This window comes from Chaetura pelagica, unplaced genomic scaffold (assembly GCF_000747805.2).
Source record: "Chaetura pelagica isolate M959 unplaced genomic scaffold, ChaPel_1.0 scaffold104, whole genome shotgun sequence".
Classification (NCBI taxonomy): Eukaryota; Metazoa; Chordata; class Aves; order Apodiformes; family Apodidae; genus Chaetura; species Chaetura pelagica.
The window spans coordinates 2,761,649-2,789,018 of NW_009953786.1; the positions used below are offsets into that span (position 1 = coordinate 2,761,649).

Below are 27,370 nucleotides of genomic sequence, written 5' to 3' on the forward strand. Positions count from 1 at the left end.
AGGAGGATGCGGTGCCCCCGGCCCCGCTGAGCCCCCCGCGCCGAGACACAGCCTTCCTGTGAAGGTCAGGCGTGTGCCAAATGTGGAAGGGACGAGAGGGATGGGAATTGGCGACGTTAGCGCCTGCTATCAAGAGAGAAGTCGTGCGCTGCTAGGAGAAGGAGTTGAGCGTTAACCCGTGGCTGATACGCTCAGAGTCTGAAAGCTGTCAGAAATGGGGCGTCAGGAGCCCACATGTTACTTCAGCAGATGCGCTATAATGGCTAAGTCATCCAGGGAAAGGTCTGAGCTTCACAGGTCATGCACAACTAATACAACGTTTCCTGTAGTTAATGTTGGAATGTTTACCAGGTGTCTGATGTCTTGGGCCAACAGTTTTGGCATACGGAGTTGTGGATGGGAAATGTACTAGGTCAGTAAAGCTTTTGGGAGAAAAACTGGTGCAAATGTTTGGTAAATCATCAGGTAGCTGGGATGATTTAAGCTGTGAAAAGCTTAAAAGCTTCTGAGTTCTATTAGGAGAGCTGATGGCTTCAGATAAAATTGCTTCTGTGTCCTATGAGTGTTACTGTCAAGAAATGTAGAGCTCTAAAAATAAAGTAGAGCTCTAAAAATGAAGTAGCTTGTGGAAATTACGTTGAGGGAGAGAAGCTTCCCAGCCATCTGACTGTGTGAGGGCTTAATGGACTCATGGGACGGTATTAAAATGAAAGCAGACAGTTGAAAGACTTTTTTACCTGCAGCCTAGAACACCTAAAGGTAATTTGTAATTAGTCCCATATTTCTGTTTGTTTTTAACGAAAGATTCTCATGTTGCAAATAATGCAGTTAGACTTAAAATTTGGAAATAACTAATAGCATGAGTAGATGTAAATAGATGACTGGGCTAATAGGAAACATCTAGACTTTCCCAGTATTACTGCTTTCATTACCTTTAAAATTGTTTGGATTTTTTCTTTTTTTCTCATGCTGTGTTGTTTATATTCTGGTTATCTTGTTTATGAATACGTAGAATTTCATTCTTGGCTTTGTCCAGCTGAAACTTCAGTGTGGTTTTCTTCATGATAAGGTGGGAGAATGTTGGAAAAAATTGTGCTTCAAGGCTTTGAACTGACATAAATTTCTGTTTCTTTAAAAGCAGCTTCCTTAGGGATTTCAGTCAATACATCCGATTGATTAGACATTCTCTTTTCTTGTTAACATGATGAGTTGCTTCCAGTTATTGATAATGTACGTACTCAGTAGAATTAGAAAACTAGCAGCCTGTGTAACTGTGGTGTTATGCATGAAAACAAAAAAAAATTGACCTCTTGGAATTCTAGACCAATGCATACTTGAGAGAGAATATCTTAATGATTATTGTGCTAATTTGCTGAATTATAGGTGACAATGAGACATCGCTATTAAAAAGAAAGTGGGGGAGGCAGGGGAGGAGAAGAGGTGGTAGAGGAGGAATTAAGACTTACTTTGGAGCAGTTTAATAATACTGAGGTGTGGTAAAAATAAATATCATGCTAGACCTTAGGTTAAAGATTAAGTATGCCTTGAAATCCAGTATCTACTACAGGTCAGAGTGTGCTTTGCAAAGGAGGGTTTTTTTGTCTCAACAAGGATTCAAAAAGCAATTTACATTGAAAGGTGGCAGATCCAGAGCAATGAAATATTTATATATATATATATATCAGCTAGAATTTTAAATTTCTAGCTATCAGACTTTCTTGCAGTCTAGGACTGAGCAAGCAGCTGTGTAGGTGCTGTTCAGCCTGATTCTGGTTGATGTCAACAATAGCTGATAGTCTCTTACCTCTGCATTCATGCCAGTTTCCAAATGTTAAAAAATAGTTTGCAGAAGACTCTGATGGGCTGAAAATTATATATGGTCTTTGCAACAGTTCTTTCCATTTTCCTCTTAAGCATCTGGTATTATTTGATTTAGTCACATGATTAAGCTGCAGATCAAATCCAACAGTCTGAATAGTTTCCGAAGTTAGTGAAAAAGTTTAGTTTTGTTTAGAAGTGCAGCCTGTGTGCTCAAATTTGTGGATCCTCACATGGAGACTTGCAGCGAATGTGTGTGACAGTAGTGGAGGTGCCTTCTCTTGCTTTAACATGGCAAGAGGTATTTGAGAATAAACCCATAGTTTTCTTCATAGAAACTATTGATGCAGAAGGCAGCATAGTTTGGCATGATTGTCATTCTAAGGTCACTTTTCTATGCTTCAGTGAAAAATAAATCTTCATGTGGTCAGATGAAAAAAAAAAGTTCTTTATTTCTGTCTATATCAGAAGACTTTGTTCTCGGCTCTAGCTTTGCACCTGCTCTTCCTTGTCCTTAAGTTAGATTAATTTCATGGGTTTGCACTGAGGTTTTGGATAATTTGATTGGATGCAGAAAAAGTGTGACTGGCAATTCTTATTGAATGTGAAGTATGTTTGGAATGCTGCCTGAGGATTTCCATGGAGCAATGGAAGGCTTTGTACTGTGCCTCCCTGTACAGAATGGGAGAATTTCAGTGCAAGTGTTCATTGGCACTTCTCAGGATCCTTCTGGGCAAGATAAAATATGTGTGAGTGCATGCTGGAATTTCCTTTGGTTTTTTCTTATCTTTCTCTTTAAAGACTGCTCTAAAGAGATTTTAATGAATTGTCATAGGATTTAATCAACTAGTGTCATGTGGTCAGCTGGTGACTTAGAAGCTGTTTTGTCTTTGAACCATGCATCAGAGCACTTGGTTACAAAAGCAAATGATAGTCAGATGACTAGGTTTTCTTATTTTTTTTTTTCAAAAACACCCTTCCATTTTCCAGATAGCTGCAAACAGAGATGAAGATAAATTCTATTGAAAAATATGGAAATGTATATTGTGTCTAACTACTTGCTCTTCTAGTTTGAAGCAAATTCACGTTGTAAAGGACCCACACTGTTCCTTTAGATGCACAGCACTTGTGTACAGTCATCCTTCATGTCCTGTATGTCTGTCAAGTCTTCCTCAACTTCTGTGACAGCTTCTTCCATTGTTTTCAACAACAGTAGCTCCACATCTACCAGACCATTTTGATACTGCTTTTCTAATGGTACTCATGTGAGTGATGTGGTTTGGAAGTCTCTCCTTCATACAACTTTCAGCTTTTTACAAGGCTTTGGTTAGCACATACATATTAAATTTAAATTTGCATCCCCTTCCCTATCATTTTGCATAACCAAGTGCAGTACAAATCAAGATACATGAAATTTAGAAATAGGACTGTGGCTTAAATTTCTCATCCTTCTTCCCAAATCTCAAGTGTTTTGTAATATACACATATGACCATAATTCAAGCTTGAACATAGTGGATGAAGAAGCTTCCTTTTTTTTTTTTGTTATTCATATGATGCCCTTTGATTGGTATGCTTGGCCAATGCCCCTTCCTGCAGGGATGCAGCTTACACTATTAGAACTAGCTTTAGTCTTAAAATCTGCCATTTATTTTTAATTCATGGCTGCAAAAGGTCAACATTCTCAAAATTTGAAATAGCTTTAATGAAAATCATAAAGCAAGAGCTTGAACGTTTATGTTATATTTGTTTTTCACGAGATAATTTTGTTAGTTATTTCCCAAATGAAGTTGTTTATAACTGAGGACCTGATTCCATTTATATTTAGCTCATCTGTGAGTACAAAAGTATAAAACATTGCTACTTCTTTATAGTAAGCTCCTGGCTTTGTTTATTATTAGGGTTTCTTTATTTTGTTTCAGAAGTAACTCTCTGTTTTTGCTTATAGCCGTAGAAATTCATATGGGTCCTAGTGGCAAAAGCCACATAGGAAGAGCTGCTGTTGTCAGCAGATGGGAAAGACGGAATGTTGACTCTTTAAAAGAAGTACAGAAAACATTTAGAAGAATAAGAGCCTTGTATGTAACAGTGCAGGAAAGGGGAGCAGAGTTTCCTGCAGACCTGCCAGAAAACAGTAATGCCTGGATGAAACCTGAGAGGTTTCATAGCAGACTGAAGTTGACTTTGACTACTGAAGTCTACTTCAGTAGACCAAAGCTAAACCTTCCCCAGTTGTGACTGGTTTAAACCCACCTCCATTGTACTGACACTTATATCTGAAAAGTTTTCAGTGAGATGCACTTCATAGCTTAAGAGCTTCTTAGTTTAAAACTTTTGCAAGTGCTCGAGTTGTCAAGTGAGTGGAAACCATGTCTGCTGGAAGCTGTTTCTGATGGATGGTTAAAGCTTTAGCTGATACCTTTGTTGGGGTGCTTTGGAATGTTATGGGTAGGTAATTGAGAAGATAGGTTAGTCCCCATAAGGGTGTAACTATGCAAAGAAATAACAAGATAAGGTATCATGAGATAAGCATGACATTGATGGGCAAAGAAGGACGGACTAGTAGCCACTGGTAATAGGCAGGCAAATATCGAGTTATCACTGAGTAGCCAGGGTACCATCTTACATTTTACCTTGTAATTTATTTGCATGTTCTTGTTCCCTTAGGACATTTACAGATACACTGTAGGAAATTTATCAGCTTTAGTCCTGTGCCAGTTACGTTTTTTATGTTGGGGAAGGCAGACATGAACATATATATATGCACTGTAGCTAGTTCAGTTATGTGAGTTTAACCATGCCTTGGTTGAAAGCTTCAGCAAAGCTTTGTGCAGGACACTTTCCTTCTAACAGTTTTACTGTTAGGGAAAGGAGAGATTTATTTAATTTTTTGGGTGGGGGAGAAAGAAGAAGGGAAATGGCAAGATTAGCTAGTGCTTTGCATTTCAGAACCAACTACAGAAAGCTTCTTTAGGCACCCCTGTACCTAATTTGAATTCTGTATAAGTTAAGTTTCCTGTAGCTTTTCTCCCTTTGAGAATTATCTTTCTCTTGACTGAAGATGTGACTCATAAATTCTGATCAGCTGAGTGACTGCTTTCTGGAGATTTATATGAGATTCCTTGTCTAATATAAAAAGATGTCTAGTATTTGCAAGCAAAGTCATGACCAACTAGATATTGATATCAGTGGTGTTGGAAGCTGACCTGTGTGCACAGCCCATCTTCTGTGTTAATTTAAATTTTTGTAAATACTATATTTCTATGGTCTATAAACTCAGAATTTATGGAAATAAATAAAAATATTTTTGGGAAGTCCTTGTACTTTCAAGCTAAACTAAGATTTGTTACAAATTTTTGAGTTAGATAATTTATATATAGGACTACTTAAAATGTAGCATCAGAAGCCTTTTTCCTACCAGTATATTAAGATAGGTCATAAAACTTTATGCTGTTGTGTATTCAAAATCTGTACTCTTTATCTTCAATGTGTTACTTGTATTTGGCTTTCTAGTGTATTGTAAAGATGCAGATTTGAGAAACTGAGTCGAGCTCTCCTCTAGCATAGACTAAATTTAGAGTGATTCAATAAAGGTTGTAGACCTTTTATTTTTATTTGATGCACATGCCTGAGACATGATACAAAGTATGTTGTGTTTGTTGGATAAAATAGTTTTTTAAAAAAATAAATCTGTAAAGGTTTTCTGTTTGGTTTTTTTTGTTTGTTTCTTTGGGTTTTTTTAAGACATCAAGCTGAAAAAGCCCTTGAGAGATACTGAACGCCTTCCCCTGGTGCACCACAGGGGAGAGGCAATTTACTTACTCCTTTCCTGCAATATAATGCTGCAGGATGGTGATGCAGCTGATTACTTTGCTGTTGAATTGAAGGAAATGCTGTTATGTAAAAACTCAGAGAATAAGATTTTCTTATTTACATAACAAGTACTTTTTCATCTTTGTTTGATGTTAGAGGAGGGAGAGAGCTATCGACTGTCTTGTCATTTGACAAAACTGTTGGTGTAAAAGAAATAATGGTAAAAATAATATCAGAATTACAGCATAGACGAGATAAGAAGGGACTTCTGGAGATCATCTGGTCCAGTCCTTCTGCTCAAGGAGGGCCATCTACAGCCAGTTGCCCAGGACCATGTCCAAACAGCTTTTAAATAACTCCAAGGATGGAGACTTCACAACCTCTCTGGCTGCCTGTACCAGTGCTTGGTCTTCCTCACATTTAAAAAAATTAAATAAATAAAAAATAATTTTAAAGAAAGTGCTTCCAGACGTTCAGAGGGATTCTCCCATATTTCAGATTTCCCATTGCCTCTGCTTCTGTCACTGGGCACCGCTGAGAAGAGCTTGGCTCCATCCTCTGCACCCTCCCTTCAGGTGTGTGTTTATACACATTGATGCTATTCTCCATGAGCCTGTGCTTCTCTCAGCCTCTCCTCAATAGGAGAGATGCTTCTGTTTCTAGTTTTTAGATTTTTTAAAATTTTTTTTAATACTTTATAGAATCCATTTGAACACACGTTGCTAAACCTTAAATGAAAATTTACTGCTGTCCTGAGATTAGTACAGAAATCAGGGAAAGGGGAACATACTAGCATTGAAATACAAAGGACACTGACAGAAAACAATTATTGAGAATTGAGAGTTATCTAAACATTTAAGTAGTCCCTCATTAAAGATAGCCATTTAAGGACTGGATTGATACAATTTTGCTTAATGTCAGAGAATGTAACAGAAAGCTGGGTTGCTGTGGAGAATGGAAAAATCCTTGTGATGCAAGTTAATTGATACACTTTGGGCAAGGCAGTGCTGCAACATCACGCATGTGGAGTTAACTCGGTGCTGCTGAAGCTTCCTAATTTCTGCTGAGGCCAGCTGGGGTCTTGAGCTGGAAAGACTGCCTCTGTGCCACTCTTCTCCCTTAGCTTTTTTGTTTGTTTGTTTTGGGAAGCTCTGGTGGCTCAAGCACACTGCAGTGCATGTGTAGCAAGCCAGGCTGGGTTTGATGCTTTCCCCAAGGTCATATGCCCCTGGACCTCAGCGTTTACTGCAGCAACATTCAAATGGCTTTGTGTAGGGCCAGCTTAATTCTTTCAAATTCAACTAATTTGGATGCTGCCTCTGACTGCCTATGCAGTAAGCCCCCCTCACCCCAGAAGCAATGATTCTTTTTGGTATGCCTCTCCATGAGATCAGCACAGGTGCATATCTCCATATATCTTAACCTAATTCAGTTACTTGTGAGTGTGTGATTTCTGTGCTAGGATGCAAGATTTATTTTCCTACTTGTAATTTCGTCCTCATGAGCTTCTGCTTTGTTGCTATCATGGTAGTGAGGGTTATATCTTTTTACTGCAATGTGTCTGCAGAGTATGTGTTTTACATACTTGGTGACTGGTTGATTTTTTAAAGATATTTTTCTTCTGCCATTCTTGGTCAGCAAGTACAGATTAGTTTTTTCCCTGTAGCTCCAGAGTTTTTACCACCTATACTTTGTATGAATTTTCATAGATTGTTAGTAGTATGAAGGAGGTAAATGTATTGATAATCTCTTTTCACTCTGGTTCGAATTGCCCATAATGGACTGGTATTATCTGATCATTTGGAATGCCTGTTCTGGATAATTTGTATGTGTACTACTCTGACAGCTTGAAAGTTAATTTCAATTTCAGCTTTACTTTTAATTTCCTTTCCCTTTGATCATGGTCTGAAGACACCTTTTCATAACATACAAACTTTGAAAATTCAGCATGTTTCATTGAGTAAGAACATCCATGAGAGAGCAGAAGAGGCACTTCCAGTGGCAAAACAAGGTTAGTAGGTTAGATGCTTACAGTTCATTCCTTTAAGGCTCTTTGAGGTTCCATCTCAGAGTTACCATAGTAACATGGAAACATTGATCTGATAAAATTTACTTTTCAAATTGGTTTAAAAAATTGGTATATGTCTGTTTCTGCCATAAAGGTTTTATGCTAGATCAGATACCTGCTGCCATGGATCAAGTTTGCTTTGCTGGCTCATTCAGCATTGCTAAAGCTTGGAACAAGTTGAAACGTATCACAAGTTTTAAATGCCGCAGCCGTTTAAGACTTCTCAAAGTAATATTGCTGTCTTAATCAAACAGTAACAGCTGTCTTAATCAAATTTGGTAAGGCATAAAGAAATTTGCAGTATCATTTATGGGGAATTAGTCTGATTCGTTTATTCATATGTATTGCACAATAGAGCTACTTCAGTTGCTACATAATGTAGCCACAAATAAAAATTGTGAATCGGCGATCACTTTTTAAAGTGTTAATTGTGTCTGATTCTTTAATGTAGAAAAGACTCCATTAAAGCTCTTAATATTTTTTACTTCCACATCTTTTGTGTTATCCTTCTTGCCAGCTGATTTATTCACATATGCATATGTGCTGTTCATTGCTAGTATGGAGCCTAAGCATGTGCAAGCAAATACAAGAGGAAGTTTATTCTTTCTCCTGGATGGCCTCTGTTCCCAGTTTTCTTGTTTCCTGCTGCTTTGTGCCTGTGATATTGTGTAGGACAGCTGAAAATGGAAATTATCCAAGGACACACTTTTCCATAGCAGTATCTCAAGAAGAGAGCAGGCCATCTGTTGCATGGCAGTAAGGGCTAGTTTTACTCAAAGTCTCAGCTATTTATGGTAGGTAAAATACCTAGGCTGCTGACTTCTTTACCGCCAACAGAAAGAGATCTAAAATACATATTTTTATGTTTAGATTTCCTTAGGTCTGAACTCTGGTAGTTCTTTTATTATACCTGTAGCACAGAGAAAAAAGGGAAAGTGACAGACCTGAGTAGTTTCTAAAGAAACTTCTCAATTGGGTTCTCTTATCAGAATACTTGCTGGTTTACTATACATCTTTGAACTGAAAAAATAGGTTGTGTGTCCTAAGGTAAAGGTGATCTGTACACTACAAAAAAACATTGTACTGTTGTCCTTTCCAGATGTATATTAAGGTTTTTTTCCATCCTTTGATTTGTAGACCCCTTAAAAAGTTCTGACTGATTTCTTTATGACATGGTTTTCTTTTGGAGAAAAAATTTCTGTCTGAGGTTCCTCCATGAGCGAAGGGTTGTTTGTGTATAGGGGGCAGAGGGAGAGCTTAACTCGTAACTATAGCACAACTCATCAGGAAAAACTTTTGTATATTTTGTAAAGTTACATGGAACCAAATCCTTCATTATCTTAATGCTTGCCTTAGTAATAGTCCATGAGTTTTAGATTAAAAAACATTGCAGTAGGGGACTTTTTTTAGCTTCTCACTTATCAAAGATCTGAAATAGCATCACTGAATTTTTTTCCTTTCCAGAAATAGGCATCAAGATCATGATGCTAAGGAATAATTTTTGATGGGCTCAGTCATCCACTTAAACTTGCAACATCTGTTTTTCTTTAGGAGAATATAGAAGGCTTTTAACCGAGTAGGCTCGTAAGTAGAGTTGTACCTGAGACTGAACTGGGAGGCGTTGATGATATTTCTCCCTAGTGAAATCCTATGTAGTGAAAATTTAATTTAGTGAAGAGAGTGTATTATTATAAAATAAAACTACTTCTGGTGGATCAGCTTACTTGTGCAAGACTTTAAACTTTCTCTAAAGTAAAGGAAAACATTATTTTTTACAAAAAGGCACTTTTCCAAGCCTGTGGTATGATGAGTTTTTGGTAAGACTACAGTAAATGGCAAGTAGAACTATATGAAACAATTGGGTATTATGTCTCAAGAGTGGGTTTTGTGGGTTGTTGGTTTTTTTTATGCAAAGTAGTGTTTTTTCTTTCTTCTCCGAATAGTTAATGTGTGAGGGTAGATTCCTGAAGAGTCTAGATGATGGTTCTGCAATAGCAGGGTAGACATTAGTTAGTAGCCAGGCTAATAGATTTTGCACTTTTACTGTCTCAAAAAAAGTTTGTATCTTCCTATGCTGTGTGTGAGCTGTCTGCTTACAGCTTTTTCCTCCTACCTATAACCATATAATTAATGTAAAACTTGGCTCAAACTGGAAAGGATTTTGTCCTAGTATGTGGGATATCCAATGGAAGCTGCTATGATCTTGACTGGAAAGGATTGGCTTTACACTGCGTCTCGTTGCACTGTGTGGGTGCTAATCAAAACCAGATTTCCAGGAGTCAGTTATTTCTCTAATCGGTTTAAAATGTTGTTAGCCAGCTAATCACTCATCATTTTAACATGTGGCAACAGTCTTGTTTCATGGGTGCAGATACTTTTCAGTACAAGTAAACAGTTAGGTATGCAAAGTGGATTTGTTTTGTGTAAGTGTAGTATCATGATTACTTCTTGAATTTGAAGGGAAGAGATGAAACTCTTGGTCTTTGTGTGCTCCATCTAGCTGATTGATAGTGCATGATTATGAGATTTCCTGTGATCTTAGAATATTACAAGTTACTGGCTGCTTTACCACCTAGTTGTTTTTTAATCAATTTAGATGTTTGCAAAGTAAATTCAAATATCTTTTAAAATATTAGTTTATTTTTTTTGCTTTTTTTCTTGAGTTTCTATCAAGTAGTATTATAACTGTACTTTTAGCTGATTTATGATACTAGGCTTATGTAAAGATTATTTCATAAAGTGTTTTTGTAGAAGCCTGCAACTGATTTCTGCTTAATTCATGTACTGTGAAACTGTGGCAAATATCCCTCGTGGTGTCCCTTTAGGTAAGCTGGTAAGATTAAACTGTTTTTACCATCAGTGTAAATGAAACTCAATCTCTGTCATGTTACCTATGTCAGTTGGAAGGAATGTATGATTTCTTTTTGAGATTTTTTTACATTTGATTCCTTATATAGTTATACTCAACTTTCAGTGAAAGAGCTGAATATGCCTAGGGAATAGAAGCTGCCAACAGAAATCTGCGTATCATACAGGTGACAGTTCTGGGAATAAGAAATGAAATAAAATTCTTTTCCTCTGAAATAAAGCAATATTTTAAAAGATTGTGTAAGGTAATAAGCAAAACATGGTGGAAAACCTAATTTTTAACTTCACAAATGAAGTTAAAACCATGGCGTTTTTCAAGAAATGGATTAAAAAAACTTAGCTTTCTGATTTTGTTGATCCCTTACCAGGGTTAGGGGTAAGAGACAAGAACTAGACACAGGCTCTCCTTTACTATATTATCTCCTGGCATTTCACTAGGATGAGCTATGAACAGCCTAAGCCTTTTGTTTTCTGTGCACATGTGGCACTCTCTTGTTCTATATTGCAGTGATATGCTTTCAGGACTTCTTTATATCTCCTTGTCAAAACTTATTGTTACATTGCTTTACCATTTTTGAAACATTAAACTGACAGCAGTTATTTTTTTAACTGTTGACTAGGAAAGCTTTTAGCAAAAGGGAATTGCTGATTGAAAAGTGTTGTAATTCAGAATAATAGAGAAAGAAATATAAAATATATGCATAGAAGACTGGTAAGTGTGCAAATCATGACAGCAAAATGGCTTCCCACTGCTGTGTCACATCAGGTTTTTTTCTAGGAATGAAACAGAATTCAGCCATTCATAATTTTCTTCTTCAGCCATTTCCCCCTCCAGGATTCTGCTTTCATTATTCTTTGCCAAATAACTTAAAACTAATTTTTTTGTTTGTTTAAAAATAAAGTGAAGAATTACATATATACACTGTTTTCCTGAAATATTATATATATATATATTATTTTTTTTTCCCTTTTACCCTTTCAGTTCAGAAAGTATTTTTCTTTTCTGAAGGCTTTAGTTGAAATTCTTCTACTCAGTGTACTGGAGTACACTATTTGTACTTCAGAATAATGATGACATTTCACATTCCTCAAGTGAGATGTGTGGCTGAGCACAGTCCTTCCCTTGCCAATTCCTCTCCTTCCAGCAGCCCTACTTGTTTCCCTAGTGCATAAGGCTGTCACATTGCCAGCAGGGAGGTGCTGTGTGCACCCTCTGATCCTTTGCAGAGTGGGTTCATCCTTTATGGAAGTGTAAAATTTGAGGTTTTAAGATATTATTCCATCATTTTCTGATGATGTCATTAGTCTTACAAGATAAACCTCCACTGATGCTGATGGCTGCCTATAAAGACAGTGGCAAGGAGTGAGGCAACAGATGTGGTTACTCCCACAGTGAGATTTTGGGTAGATGAAGTGATGGGACAGGCCTGCCGGTCTTCAGCTTTGACCAGTCTTCAGTACAGCACTGCCAGGCAACACAAGCGTACCATGACTCTGCTGTTGATCATGTATCTGTCAAGCTTGCCAACCCTCACCTTCCTGTGCGGTATTTTCAGTTAACTGTCTCATTTGGCTTTCTCTTCTCACCTTGTTGCAATCCCATGGCTGATACCTTAGTAAGCTCTGTCACAGATCCCTCTTTGCTGTTTAAACTTGCTATCTAAGTTCTTGTGTGGCACTTAGCTCTGTTTCTTGAGAAGCTTCAATATGTTGCACGGTAACATCTCTAAAACCTCACCTCACCTGGCTCTGCTGAATGCCTGTCTTCCCAGGTAGGTTGCAGAAACAAGCAGCCATACCAGCACTGAAGGCAAAGGGAGCACGTCCTCTATTGCTTCCCTTCCTGCTGCTTGAAACACTTGCCTCGGTGGGAGCTGTGGTGGAGCTGCAGCATCTCTGACTGGGCTTTCTGCATAGCTGGGAATTTGCAGGGTATAAACTTAGCACTGATGATTCATTGATGCCTGTGGAGCCAGTTTGGCCAGGAGATGCCTCACCCAAAGTGTTTCAGCCTCATACTTTTAACAGCAGGAGCCACTTCCACCTAGTTGAAGGCTATAGCAAAATAGGGTTGGAAGTCTTGTTACATTATTCAAGCTAACCATTTAGTTTGAGTTGTGTAATGGAAGCTGTAATTTCCCGACTTGATTGAGTTTTGCAACATGCATCGTCTAGTGGGACACTGAATCGAGAAGATACTGTTCAGCCTGTGTGTGTATACAGTTGTATCTGTTACTGTTTAATTTCCTTCAGGATTTATTTGGGTATTTGTACAGAATTCTCTTTAGATTTCAAGTTCCACCAATGCAATACATCAATACAGTTTTAATTTTAAAACTTCAGAATTAACAATGTGGACATAATAACTTCTAGCACCCAAATTGGCTTGGTTTAATAATGACCACTTGCTTGGGGGATGGTGATAACTGGGACAGGTACTTTTATAATGGGAAGGGGGATCAGCATTACCAGGAGAGGGAAATAATGGTAGCAGGAAACAGACCATGGGGCTGGTGCTCCTCAGCACATCATCGTTTGGTTTAATAAACCTGAATCCAGATATTTCTTTCTCTTTATAATGCAAACCTGTTTGCAAAGAGAGTGTCTGTTTAAATGGTTAATCTAGAAGTTTCAACTTTATGAATTGCCTCTGTGTGTGTAGATATGGTGCTTCAGGCAGTTTTGGGTTGTTAAAATCATAAAACCCCTTGGTTTTATTTAGTTTTCATAAGGACCATTACCGTTGTAAAACTGATTGGTATTCATTGGTTGGGAATTGTGAGTTGTTGGATTTACAGCTGCTGGTGTGTTCTTAAATGGCTTCTGTTCTGTACATGCTGATACAGACTTCAGTTACCCAATGCTTTTTTCTAGACAGCTTTTTTTTTTTTTTTCAGTAAGCTTCTGGCTGCTTTGGCAAATAAGTTTATTTTATGGCTGTATTTGTTTTATCAGTTGTGCAGGGAGAGCCTTTGCCTCTAAAGCATGCCATTAGTCATACATAAGAGGTTTTGTTGCTTACAGCTTTAATTTTTTTAATTATTATGATGTGGTTGGCTTTACCTGAAAATTTGAGCATCGTTTCTCTGTTACATACTTTGCAAGAGAAATAGAAAACTGAGCTGTGAACATGGCAAGACTGCAAGAGGAAAGTTTATTTTCACAGCAGTCCATTTTGCAAAGATGCTGTAAAAAGATGAGTTTGTACTGTACTGCTAAGCTCTATAGAGCAGCTTAGAGAGAACTGTTACATGAGATCAGAGTCTGGAAATAATGCAGTAGATAAGAGTAGAACCTGCAAGTGAACGGTGAGTTTTAAAACTAAATACTGAATAGAGACTCATTGAGGAGCAATATTTTTTGCTTCATTGCTTAGATGACAGAGGGGAAAACCAAAAAAGGAAGTTAAATATAAACTGCATGCTATTGTATACTTTGTGTCCATAAACAGACAAGTTAAGATTGCCAGGTGCTTTTAGTTTAGTTTTGTAAGTTGGTTAGAGTTGACAAATTTGGTATTCTATGTAGCTTTTCAAGTGGATGTTGCTGCTTTACTCAGTCTCAATCCAGGTGTTCTGATTTCAGTGTCGTGCTGGCCTGTACGTAGAGACGGCGTCATCCTAAGAGTTTAAGGGACAATTTAGGCTCAAATGTGAAAAAGAACCCCTCGTTAATCATCCTAGGCTCAAATGTGAAAAAGAACCCCTCGTTACTACTTTTTTTTACAACATAATGCAAAATTGGGCAAGGGGGAGTTTAAAGACTTTCTAGATGTTAGTCATGACAACATTTGACTGACAAGTGATGAAATTGCTTCTCTTTCCACTGACAGTCACAGCTTTTTTGATAGCCATATGGCATTTGTTCTTTGTTAATGTGACAACAGCTTTATTATAATTTAAATTATTTCTGATTTATTTCAAAAAGATGGGAAAGATACTAAGTTACTTAATGTAATTTCTGCATGTTCAATTGTGTTAGGAATGTGTTTTCTTTGTTTTGCCTTCTGTCACTGAGTAATTTCTTTGCACATTTTTCTAATAAAAAGGTGAATGTGTGCTTCAACATACTCGAAATTACCAGAATTGTGTTTTGTTTAATTTTTTTTTCTGAAACAAAAAATGTCTGATAGTTACTGAATTGCTTGAATGTTGGGGTTTTTTTATTGACTATTTAATTCTAGAATGTGAATATTATACCTGCAAAGGCGTGAACTGTACCTGCTTTGCTTTAATTTTGCTAGGTAATTTGTTCCTTAGTAAATATTGTACTAAGTGGAGATGTACTGAAGTAAATGACTAGATCAGGAGATAAATATAGTATTTTGTTGTGTTAACATGCCTTAAAATGCTAAACAAGGGAAAAGGAAATATTCATGTATTTGGGGCAGTTACAGATTTCTGTAAATGGGAACAAAACTGCTTCAAACTTCTTGCAGAATGGTTTGTACCTGTTTGGTTTCTTGTGCGTGCTCACATGCATGTGCAGGGTGAAGGTCCCTCACTCTAGTAGAGAAGGGGAAGGGCTGGGCTGCACTGCTCCTGTGCTGTGGACAGGGTAGAAATGCTGCCTTTTGAAGAGAGCAAGGGTGAATTTTTTAGTGTCTGTTTACTGAATTTGCTGTAGTACTGTGTTTTTTCAAATTCACTGACATGCTTTTTACTTAGAGACAGACTTTCAGAAAATGCAGTAAAATTTCAATCTTGAGAACTTTAATTAGTCTTTGATTTATAGTTTCTGAAATGAGATGTTGCTTTGACTGTGTCTATCAAAGCCAGTCAACTCTCAGAATTTTTACTGATATATATATATTTTTTTTTTCTCCCTTAAGATCGCACTGGAAGCATCAGTACTCTTGATTCCTTAGATTTTGCAAGATATTCTGATGATGGCACTAGGGAAACAGACGAAAGAGTAGCAGGTAAGTTTTTTTGTATGATTTAGGAATTACAGAATGTGAAATTTATCATTTTAGTTGTTGTTTCTAGTAGCATTATATTTAAATTAACATTCCTGAAGATGACAATACATCACTGTGGTGGTTTAACTGGTCACTTCATGGTATAATCATGTTTAAGTCACTCTATAATTATTGTAAATATTTAGGCACGTGTACTTCTATATGATTCCAGATGTCACCAGGGTGGAAGCAAGCATATGGTTGAAAATTGTGCCTAGTTTTTGACAACAGAACAGTGTATTGATAATGCCTGTCAATTACTGTTGTTTAGCTGAAACATGCTAAAATATTCTATGTAGTAGTGTGTGACTACTGTGATAGCTTTCTAATATAAAGATCAATAGCAAGTAATCTCTTAAATACAGCTTACATATAGATCAAACAAGCATTACCAAATCCAAAGTAAATTTGGGATTTTCTCAGTTCCATCTTCGCTACCAATGTTAATTGTAGTGCTTTTCTTCTCTCCCACTTGATTTCTTGATTGCTTAAGATTGTTTCAAAGAAGCAGAAGGGGTTTTGTCTCTTCCAGTTGTTCTGGTTTTAGGAGCCTGCAGCATTTTTTATCTTAGTGTTTATTATTATCTTGCCTCAGGCGGAGACTGCTTTTCTCTTGTATTTGAAATTAGTATAATAATCTCTTTTGAATATGAGCTGTGTTTCTCTAATCCAGGCCGTGTTTCACCAGCCTTTACTTAAGACCATGACAGTATTTCTGCTAGGATGAAGAGTCCTGGTTCAGAGCAGAGACAACAGGGTGGAGCAGATAGAGCAGCTTGCATCGTTTCAGGCTTCATAAGGCTAAACTGCAAGAACAAAAGTCACAGCATGGAAAACCTTCATGTGCTCATGGTATTAAACAGTATTAATTGTCAAGAAGGAAAGCAGTTCTGCAGCAGTTTCTAGAGAGCTTTTATGAGTTTCCCTATAGAAGCTATGAATCACTTAATATAAGCACAAATGCAAAATATAGCCCCACACTAGCTACTATAAGGGAAATTAACTCTATCCCAGCCAAAACCAGTACACTAGCTAGTATTTCCTGGAAATAGTAATATTGAGAGTGCTGGTTTGGTTTTTGCTTGGAGTTGTCTTTAGTAACTGAATTGGATTAGAGATGCTTAGGGAAAGTAAAGTCAGAAGTGACATCCAGTAGAACCCTTAATCTTCTGATGGAACATGCATGACAAAATATTGGTTACTTCTAGTATGAAATTAGCATATCCTACAAAGAAATACTAAATTTAACTAAGTGCATCCTAAAAAAGATGGAGATTTTTTAAGAGTACAGTATATTAATTGACCACTGTCACATGTAATGGACAAGCAAATAGCAAATTATGTTGCAGAATGTCTACATTACATTTCTGTGTTCCTTTAGAGAGGTTTTTCCATGAGTTATTAGAATGTGACTTGAACCAAGAACTTGAACAAAGCAAGACCGGATGTTTATAGAGACTTGGAAGTTTTCAAAAATATTCTATTTCTACTTAAAATTCTGTTTAAATTATAATTGCTTAAATCCTCTTGCTTCAACTCTGTTTAAAAGCACCTATGTAATCGATAAACTTCAGAAAACTGATAAGTATTTAATTTGCACATTAACAAAAATGTCAGTGGAGGTTTCAGAAACTTTTCATATCCAGTTCCTTCTTTGAACAAACTCATGCTTGTAACTTCTGCTTTTGAAGTAGTTCTTAGCTGCAAATGCACTTTGAAACATAACTAGGAGTCCATCCTGCTTCTTTCTTCTCATATTCTTTCTTCTTAGCAAAGAGCTTTGATGCTTAGGAGCTAAGATTGTAATCTGTTGCAAATCTTGAGGCCATGATCTGATAGTCATATTTTTCTTTTGGTAGTTCTCAGGGTGAGGTTTCAGTAGTTTCTTTTTGTAAATGCCTTTCTCATGCTGTTATCGTTTTTTTTGCTATTGGACAGAACCTGTGATTTCCACATCAGTTCCTCAGTCAAATGTCAAACAAAGGGTAGGAAATAAATACACATCAGTTGCTAAAAGAAACTGGTCCTGAGTCAAAAGGACCTGAAAACTGAAGTTATAGCATATCCAGTTACAAATACTTTTATACCATGGCAGAGTTAGAAGTACCAAATCAAAACATGTGCATTTATACCATCCAGAGCCATCGTATCTTTTTTTGCTGTCATCCAGAGCCATCCAGAGCCATCGTATCTTTTTTTGCTGTTATGGGTGGTGTTACTCTCGGCTGCCATATTTTTTTATTTTACCAATCCAAAAATTCCTGGAAATAACTAGCAATGTTCTTGTTTGAAATGATTTTCAGTATTTCAGATCTGTTAGCCCAGTTCATTCCATCTGGCACGAGAATAAAAATTTGGCCTAGAAGCAAACAAGTTTTGAAGAGTTGATAGGAACTTGTGGCTTGGGAAACCTGATCAAAATAAATTAAGTGAGTCTTTTCTATCCTATTACCACCAGCTTGGCTGAAAATATGCAAGTCACAAAAGCCAGTCAGGATGGGAGTGAGCATCACAAAACTAACTGCAGTTTAGAAAACATCAATATTCTTCTCTTATCCACCTGGTATTAGCATAAGCATAGAGAGCTGTATAACAAATTGGATAATATATTTGTAATCCATGCTGACTTTCCAAAAATATATGTATTCTTAGAGCTTGCAATATACTAGATGGGAAACAACTTGTTCTGTAAGTTTAGTAAGTCTTGAATCTATAGTAATGTATAAAGTACTGAAACATTTGGTGCTAAGATTAAGTCAGTACTGAAGGATTTACTAGGCTTAGTAAACCTTCTTCAAATATTCATTTTAATAAAATAACCAGAGAATGGAAAACTTGTTTCATTGCCGTGGAATAAGAGTACACTTAAGTTGAACTGAAATACCCACAGCATTTGTTTTAAATAGTTCATCTGACATTCAGTCTAAGGAACTGAATCTACTGCAGCATCTTAAATTAACTGTGTGCACAAGTATGTTTGTGATGTAAAAACCCTACTTTCTATAATTCAGAGTATTTAGTATTGCTAACCTGCCTTTGACATCTGTTCAGAGAATCTGGTAATTGTTGAAATGCAATGCTGTGTTTTGAATTATAATAAAATTGATTCTCATAATCAAACTCCTTTACAATCATTTGTGTCCTCATATCTCCCTGCATTAGCATTGATTTCTAGCCTAGACTATGTATCTGTGATTAGCAGAATAAAATACTGTCCCTGTCAGGATTTTAAAGGAAGGGACAGGTTCAAAAAGCACTTCATTATTTTGGAGGATTTCATTTACCTAGACTTAGGTTTGCAGTTTCTGGTTTTTATACAGTCCTTTTCTTTATGTTCTAGTAAGTACTATAACTTGTGTGCAATCAAAATCAGAAGAGAATCCAAACCAAAAGTAACCATGAAAAACACCTGTAATACCATAATCACTTGCCAGCATTGTGTGCTCAATTTGTTCATCCTGGAAGTGGGTCTGACTTTGTCTTCCCATTTCCTGTCTTAAGCCCTGTTAAGCAGTTGTTAAATTAAGCTACTTCATTTCTGTCCAGGTCGATAGTCCCCAAGGGCTGAACCTGAAGACAGGTGTGCTGTACTTGAGGTCTTCCTTGTAGCTGGTCCTATCTCATTAGCTTAAAAGCATTAATGAGGCTAATGAGTCAAGTGTTGGCTTCCTACTATTAGAATGATAAGTTCTCTGTTTGCTTATGAGCTCTAATGCCTATTATGATTTTTGTAGCTCAGTAGACATCTCTTGCGGCAACTTCCTGGTTCAGGTCTATTTGTACTACATCCTGAAATGTTTCTAATTATAAATATGGTCACTTCTTTTCTTCTTAGGAGTTGTATCAACGAAGTGGGAATTATAAATCATCAAATCTTCACTGTATTGTGATTGTGGCTTCATTGTTAACTGTAGTCAGAGAATTAATTTTTTTCTGATTTACTCCAAATATATGCAAAAATCCATCAAATGTAATGAGATGTCATACATGTTTCAGAAAGCATAATTTGGACGTTTGGAATTCTAGAGTTTAGAAGAAGGAGGAACTTGAAATGACAGTCAAGAAACAAATTACAAAACTTGTTACAGTATGTCCAAATCTGAGGGCAGTTTGTGCTAGGTAATCACAGCGGCCATTTATACTTCAGTGAAGAACTGGTTTTAAAAAGAAAAGCCAGAATGGTGTATAGTGGCTTCACAACATAAAACTGCCTTTCTGTTGATGTCTGATGTACTTTATACAGAAGCATGCAAAAGTCTGACAAGGTAATTAATGTGTAGAATGTTAAGTTCTAATATAATTGGAAAAAAAATACTGCTTATACTAAAGTACTGAAAATTCTTTTAAATACTATTTCTTAAACTTTTTGGCTTTGGCCCAACATGGCTGCTGTTCATGTGGATCTCAGCTTGTTCAATATCACAAATTGCAAGCTGTTCTTTTTAGGTAACTTCTCTATCTATGGTTCAATAATTTACAAACTCATTAACAGATGTGGGTGAATATAGAGTAAGATCCTTGAGAAAGTATATTTTTTAATTTTCTAAGCTGATCAAGCAAGCTACACACTCCTGATAGACCCTTCTCTTTTAAGGTGTATTAGATTAGCTGCATGAAAAGTGTAACATCTAAAAAACAGTAATATGAAAATCTTTTTTGAAAGATCCAGCTCTTTAAAGTAAGTCAATTTTTTGTTCCAGAATGGTAACTGTAGTGATTTGAGTTCTTTATAAAAAGAAAAATCAAGAGAGCCACTCAAATTCTGAAGGAACAGTTTTCTCCCCTAAGGCAAAACAGATTGTTCAGAAATGCCCTTTTCTTGTAGGAAGACTAACCAGTCTCAGGGCTTTAAATTTCTGCTCTCTGCTTTCCTGATGTAGAGAATCAATGTGATTCTTTCCTTTCCTAGCCTGTCTACAGCAAAACTCTTCAGTACATTCATCTTAAGGACTGCATCAGCGCCTTTCATGAAGTACTGTTATGACAAAATTCATGTTATCAGTTCAGTCAAGCATAGAATCATTAATGTTGGAAGGGGCCTTAAAGATCATCAAGTTCCAACCCCCCTGCCATGAACAGGGAACCCTACCACTAGACCAGGCTGCACAAAACTTCGTCCAGCCTGGCCTTAAAAACTACCAGAGATGGGACATCAACAGCCTCCCTGGGCAACCCATTTGAGTTCCTCACTGCCCTTATAGTGAAGAATTTCTTCCTAATATCTAACCCAAATCTCCCCTCTCTCAGTTTAAAACTATTACCCCTTGTCCTATCACTATCTTCTCTGATGAAAAGCCCCTCAACCAGCTTTCCCATAGGCCTCTTTCAAGTACTGGAAGGCTGCTATAGGGTCTCCCTGAAGCCGTCTCTTCTCTAGGCTGAACCCCAAGTCTCTCAGCCTCTCTTCATAGCAGAGGTGCTCCAGGCCTTTGATCATCTTGGTGGCCCTTCTCTGGACTTTCTTGTTCTGATGGCACCAGAACTGTACACATGTACACAGCGTGAAATTAAACCTTAGCTGTCTTTATAAATGCTTTTGGAAGGTAGATGAGCTTTACAACAGAAGAAGGGGGGAAAGAGAGATCAGGTTATTGATTTTAAAAATCAGTACTTGACAATGGTTGTAAAGGGGTTAGAAGTTGCTGTTTTGTCTAAAAGAATGTCAAATCGTCAACGAATGTGGATTTTGAGGGTTGATTTCATTAGTGTACATGTTGAGTTAAAAATAATTACATATTTTGGCAAAAGATTTCTTTCAGTAAAGCTTCTAAGATAAATAGCTTTTAATCATAATTTATAATGTGATTGAAATTGTAGCCATTTACAAATATTTGTACTTATATAAAAAATCTACAAACGAACTACTTCAAATAAAAGCTAAGCTTGTGACTGACTTAGACACATCAATGTTTATATGGTGGCAATTATAATGGTAACATCAGTAAGACCTCCAAGATGAGGTACAACTGTAACAATCCTGTATTGTAGTAGAAGCATGTGGCTGTTGTGACATACTGCAAAGTGACAACTTGAATATACTATGTCCAGAATCTTCCACTGTATACAGAGAAACATGCAGCAGAGTAATCTACTTTTACGGTTGAATGGGTGAAGTCCTAATGGCTTCTAAGAATTTTCAGCATCATCACAGTTCACGAAAAATTAGTTCTTGCCGTCTGACATGGGTTTGTCTGACATGAATTATTTGGCTTGCTATGCCTTCAGACATTTCTTATTCCTATTTTCCTTAATGAGATTCCTGAGTTTTTCTAGTTTGTGTTGTTTTACAAACTTTTTTTTTTTACTCTTTATATCATTCTAGTGCAGGGCACTCCTGATCTGCAACTGTTCTGGTCTTTGAAAATGTTTTACTAGAATAAAATGTTAGCACATAGTAATTTCCAGCAGAAGAATTACTTAATTTGAATTCTTAACAATTTTCAAAAATGTAACAAATTAGTAGTTTACAACTTAGCATTGTTACTGTGAATTAGTAACTGAAATGCAAGGAAGTGCTAAAATTATTAAATACAAGAGTATTTTCTAACTTTGTTGCACAGAAGAATTTGCAGATCAGCATTGCTGAATACTAGAGTTTTTACATTTTTTATTCATTGTATCCTCAGTTGTGCTTTTGTATTGCTGCAGTAAAATTCTGTGCATCAAACAAGTTACTTTCATGTAGCAAATGTGGTGTACTGTAGTTACTCCTTCAGTTATTATGAATAAATGCAAACTGAGTGAATCTTTTTTTCCATGCCCTCTAATTACTAGAAATTTCTTAATAAAAGTTCTTCCAAGGAGGAAAACATTTATTTTGTAGTCTTCAGTAGCGTATCTTACAAGCAGGAGCCAGTGCAATATTTCTTCCATGCATTATCCTATGTATACATGTATCAAAATACTATATTAAACTGTTTCTAGACAAAGATTTAAAATCTCATTAATGCTTTCTTATCAAAAACAGCTGCAACATTTTTAGTTTTCAATGGGAATCAAATTTTAGAAAATCTGTTTGGAATCGTTCAACATTTCAGTACGGTAGCTGTTACATGCTCATCTCTTCTAATCAAGTACAAGAATATTTTTTTCTCGTAACTGCATATTCAGCTGTGATTAGATTAATCTGAGAATTAATGAAATGCATATAATTGTATGCAAATTCCTTAAATAGGTTCCCACAGATGCTCTAACTGTAAATGGTTGTAAAAAGAGCATTTACTATATGTTCTGCAAAGATACAGTGTTTGTACAGCAGTTGATAAGGGCAGCTAGAATTACGTATTTTTTGGTCTTTAAAGTTAACTCTAGGTCACTGAAAGTGTGGTATAGTCTAAAGTTACTGGAAAACTTTAAGAATAATGGAAGAAAGATATTTTTGTTGCAAGCTACTCTAAGTAATGTGAGAGCTGCATATTTTGCCATTTTTTGTCTTGTGCATCTCTTAAATGATTTCAACTAAGCTCAGAATCTTAATTAACTCTAGGGTATTCTTAAAAATTTACTATTTTTAAATAGATATTTAACACAAGATAATTGTAGTAGTGAAATAAAGTAGGTTTCTATTTCTGCCATTTAAACTACTAAAATTTCAGTGTACAATTTTATTTTCAAAAAATATCTGTGGTGTCAGTAGGGCAGTACATTGACTTAATAGTTTAAGCTTTGCTACATGGAGACAGCTTCCTGTGCTTCTAGCATGTATTTGCTTCATTTAAATCTCTTCCCAGATTGTCTGCATACTCACTCACCTTGCTCCAAAAATTCAAAATGTTCGACACTATCAGCTGATTATAAGAGTGGGGAAGAAATAGCAAGTGTTTCCTGGTAATAAGCAAACTTAAAACCAAGCAAAAATAAAAAAAAAAGACGCCAAGATCCCACAGCGAGTCCTTGTCAGACAGCTTGAAATTTTGATTTAGCTAACCTAAGGCCAGTGAAACGATGGAAAATGTTCACCAGTTTGCTTTCAGACCAACTCTGCTGCATGTGTTCATAAGTTCCATAAAGATTGCATGCTTTCTGTTTAATAGAAATGTATTATTTTTTTTTTCACACCCATCCTTGCTTTTTATATTTTATTTTTGTTTCCCTTGCCTTGGTTGGATGCCTGTTGTGTGTTTAATCCAAATCCCTGTCCAGTCCTGGAGTTTGAACTGCGGAAAGCCAAGGAGACCATACAGGCCCTCCGAGCCAACCTGACTCAGGCTGCAGGTGGTGTACATAAACCTTTTCTTAAGTCTCTACTTTGAACAATGTAGAAATAGCTGAGCTCATCCTGTGTGAAAGAGTAAAATTAAGTTGTGGTGTTGTTTTTTTTTTCCTCCTCAGAAAATGAAGTTCCTTTGCAGGAACGAAAAAATTATAAATCCAGTCCTGAAATTCAGGTAGGTGGCTGGTGATAACTGAGCTTTGCATGGACTTTTAAGACAGATGTGCTTCTGTAGCTGGAAGAAAGATGAATCAAAGATGTAGTGTATTGTTTTCTTTTTTTCCAGGAGCCAATCAGACCTCTTGAGAAAAGAGCTCTAAACTTCCTAGTTAATGAATTTTTATTGAAGAATAGTTACAAGCTTACATCTATAACATTTTCAGATGAAAATCACGATCAGGTAAAGTTTTCTTGTGATTTTTTTTTTTTTTTACATGCCTGCTTTCCATATTCTGATCTTGTAATAAACTCAGGTGAACTTAAATTATATTTCCTGTGCACATACTTAGCTTTATACATATGAGTATTCTAGGAGTTAAGGATGTCAGTTAGCATTTTCATTTATAAAGCATGGTTTTAAAACACAGCACTCTGAACAAATGTGTTGTTAACTAAAATTTCTGGATTATTCACTTAAGAGTTGAGTTTAGCAGTAGTAGGTTTCATACAAATACTTGTGAGAATACAGCCCTAAAAAGAGAAGAGGTGAATAATTTATCCCTACTTTTTATGTGTTCTCAACTGCAAATGTTTTATGTCGTCAGATAACAAGCAAAAAATAAAGTTCTTCATTCTAAAATGTAAGTGTAACCATGCTGCAATTAATATATAAAACACACTTTTTTTTCTAGATTATTTACATAAGTCTTTGAGAAAAGAACTCTGAATAGGTATATGTAACCAGAATATGGAAATACATAGTTAACATTGAACAGTCAGAAAACAGTTTAAAAAAATAATACATTATTATAATTAGAGACCATCACAACTCCTGTATAACAGGGCAAATGCTTATTTATGTATACAGATGCACAATGATCTTGTAAGAATAGGATGGTATCATGTCAGTGAGAAAAATAAGGTCATATAGTGGTGGTCTGGGACAGGAGGCTTTACTGTTGTTTACCTCTCTACAGAATGAATACAGTTATGTCCAGTTCTCACTAAGAATATGCACCCTATCTATCAGTCATCTACAGAGCTGTTTGCTTCTGGAAAATTACACCACTACTTGTGAACGAGATGGGAACAAAATGATAAGCCTATCAGTAGAAAACCTATCAACTGCACTGGCTTCTGCTAGAATTTGTTCAAGATTATATCTGACCCTAAAAAGCGTTCATGTCCTAGAAAAAAAAAAAAAATTGTGTTCTATTCGGTTTTGGAAACTTGTCTCTTTAATATGTTATCTAGAGCTGTCTCTAGGAAGAAAATGCTTTGAGTGATGAAATGGATCCTTTTTCTACTTCAGTTTTTTGCTGACTGATGTAAGCTTTCATCTCCTTTACTAAAGTGCAGTCTTCATGTGATTATATTTGATGTGCAGTCAAATGAGGAAAAGAAACAAAAAATAAAAGGAAGTCTATTGTATTCTTTAGTTTCTGTTATTGCTTTGAAGGATTTTGAACTCTGGGATGATGTAGGATTGAACATTCCAAAACCTCCTGACCTGTTACAACTCTATCGTGACTTTGGAAACCACCATGTTACTGCAAGAGATGTGGTGGATGTATCAGTTGGTGTAGAAGATGATGAGTTGGAGGCTGCCACTCCTGTACTTGGGACCGTTCCTGTGTTTGAAACAACACCACAGTCAATAGAAGTAAGAGATTGTACTGAAGAAATGTTTCAGCTGTTTGCAGTACTATTTAACTGGATTGTACTAAACTCTTACTTTTATCTTGTATTTAGCAATGTTTAATAGTGCAAAAATTAGAAGATCAAATTAGTGTGTTAAACAATGAGAAATGGTCTTTGATGGAACAAATCCAAAGACTTGAGAGGTATGTACTTATCAATCTGCTTGACTGCTGATAAATGTTTGAATAATTTCTCAATGTTTTTCTAGCATGCACACAAAAACAGCTCACACAAAATGACTGGAGTTCTTTAGAGCAGGGCAGTCTTTCCTTTTTGTTATGTGGTATTTGATGTACAAAAAGGAAGAGACTTCAAAATCACCATTTCCCTTTTACTAGCTGCATAATTTAATTTTGTACTCAGTTTTGTTTGCTCAATACACCTTCTTTATTTACTTCTTTGAAAACAATAATTTCTAAGGTGTTTCGTGTAGGTTTCAGTCAGGTTTATGTCACTCCTTAGTACTATGGTGTGTACAGCTTGCAAAAACTGTTAGAAAGATGTTTGTTTTAATTATTTTAACACAGTTTTTCTTTCTGTGGAGCAAGTCTAGTAGAAGGTGTGGTACCTTTAACAAGCTTTAAAAGCTTGTTCAAAATGTGATTCTGTAACCTGTAAGATACCATTATTTTTAAGAGATGTACCAGCACGAGTTAGGAGGACATGCATATTTTTTAAGTGGCTTTATTGGCTTGCAAAATTACCATTTCAAAGCAATGTGCGATCGTATTTATTAATTCACAGCTATAGTTTTACGTCTGAGTTATGTCTCTTGAGAATTTGTGTCTCAGTGCTCAGATTTCATCCAGAAGCAGATAACACTATTGTTGTTCACTTACTTCATTGGTTCACTCACTCCGAATTGACTAAAGAATTCCATTAAGCCAGTGCTCATTTGAACATCTTGTGTGATATGTTATTTCTAGTAAAGGAATTTTCTAACATTCTGGAGTTGAAGAGTGAGCTCCTCAGTATGTTATCTGTATTTCTGTGCTTCAGTCTTGTGATTCTAACAACATTCTCATGAAAGCTACAAAAATATTTCACTCTTTGCTTTTCCTTTTTTAGTGAAATAGATTTGCTCAAGAATGAAAACTTTGCTGTGTCAACAGTTTATGGTGTAGCTCCCCACCCTTCTTTAAAACAAGTGCCTCTCACAGTCTCAGAGGACAATGGACGGTACTTGGATATGAAGAGCTCTGAGAATGACAAACATGGAAACACTGAGGAGACAAGCCTGTCTTTATCAGCTGATGTGGATTCAAGGACTTCTAAAGATGATACGCTAAATTCTGTGCCCTGTAAAGAAAAAGAGAAACTGTCCTCTTGTGCCCCATTAACTAAATCTACGGTCCACTTTGATAAACCTAATAGGTTAGTGATAAGTTCTAAATGGGAACGCTGGAATTAAAAATTCTTGTAAAGTGAATAGGTGTCTTTCTAGTAGTAAAAATTTGCAGAATTTTTGTTTTCAATGCAAATGAAGCATACCTTTGGGATACAGTGCTGATATTTTTATAATGTTCTTCATCATTTTAGGGAGGACTACATTTGGCAAACGTACATTTTACTGTTACGTTTAAGGGTTTCTTTATACCTATTTGTTTCTAAAACCAGTCATGTTCCTTGCAACAACAACAAAAAAAGCAAAACCAAAAAAACAAAACTAAAATCAAAGTGGTGAATGGGAAGACAGGGTATTTCCATTCTGGTTTAAATTTCATACTTTAAATTTCATAATGCAGTACCTTTTGTTCTGCTTGAATAGTGATT

General features: G+C 36.2%; 1 protein-coding gene across 1 annotated transcript in view; it reads left to right on the plus strand.

Moving 5' to 3' along the window:
* KIAA1468 (KIAA1468 ortholog) overlaps positions 1-27,370 on the plus strand; it is an 84,278-nt gene that overhangs the window by 7,797 nt on the left and 49,111 nt on the right. The window contains exons 2-8 of the mRNA XM_010000954.1: positions 15,397-15,486; positions 23,668-23,739; positions 23,857-23,912; positions 24,024-24,137; positions 25,356-25,559; positions 25,649-25,740; positions 26,666-26,971. Coding sequence (XP_009999256.1) covers positions 15,397-15,486; positions 23,668-23,739; positions 23,857-23,912; positions 24,024-24,137; positions 25,356-25,559; positions 25,649-25,740; positions 26,666-26,971 — 934 coding nt within the window. The remainder of the gene's footprint in view (positions 1-15,396; positions 15,487-23,667; positions 23,740-23,856; positions 23,913-24,023; positions 24,138-25,355; positions 25,560-25,648; positions 25,741-26,665; positions 26,972-27,370) is intronic.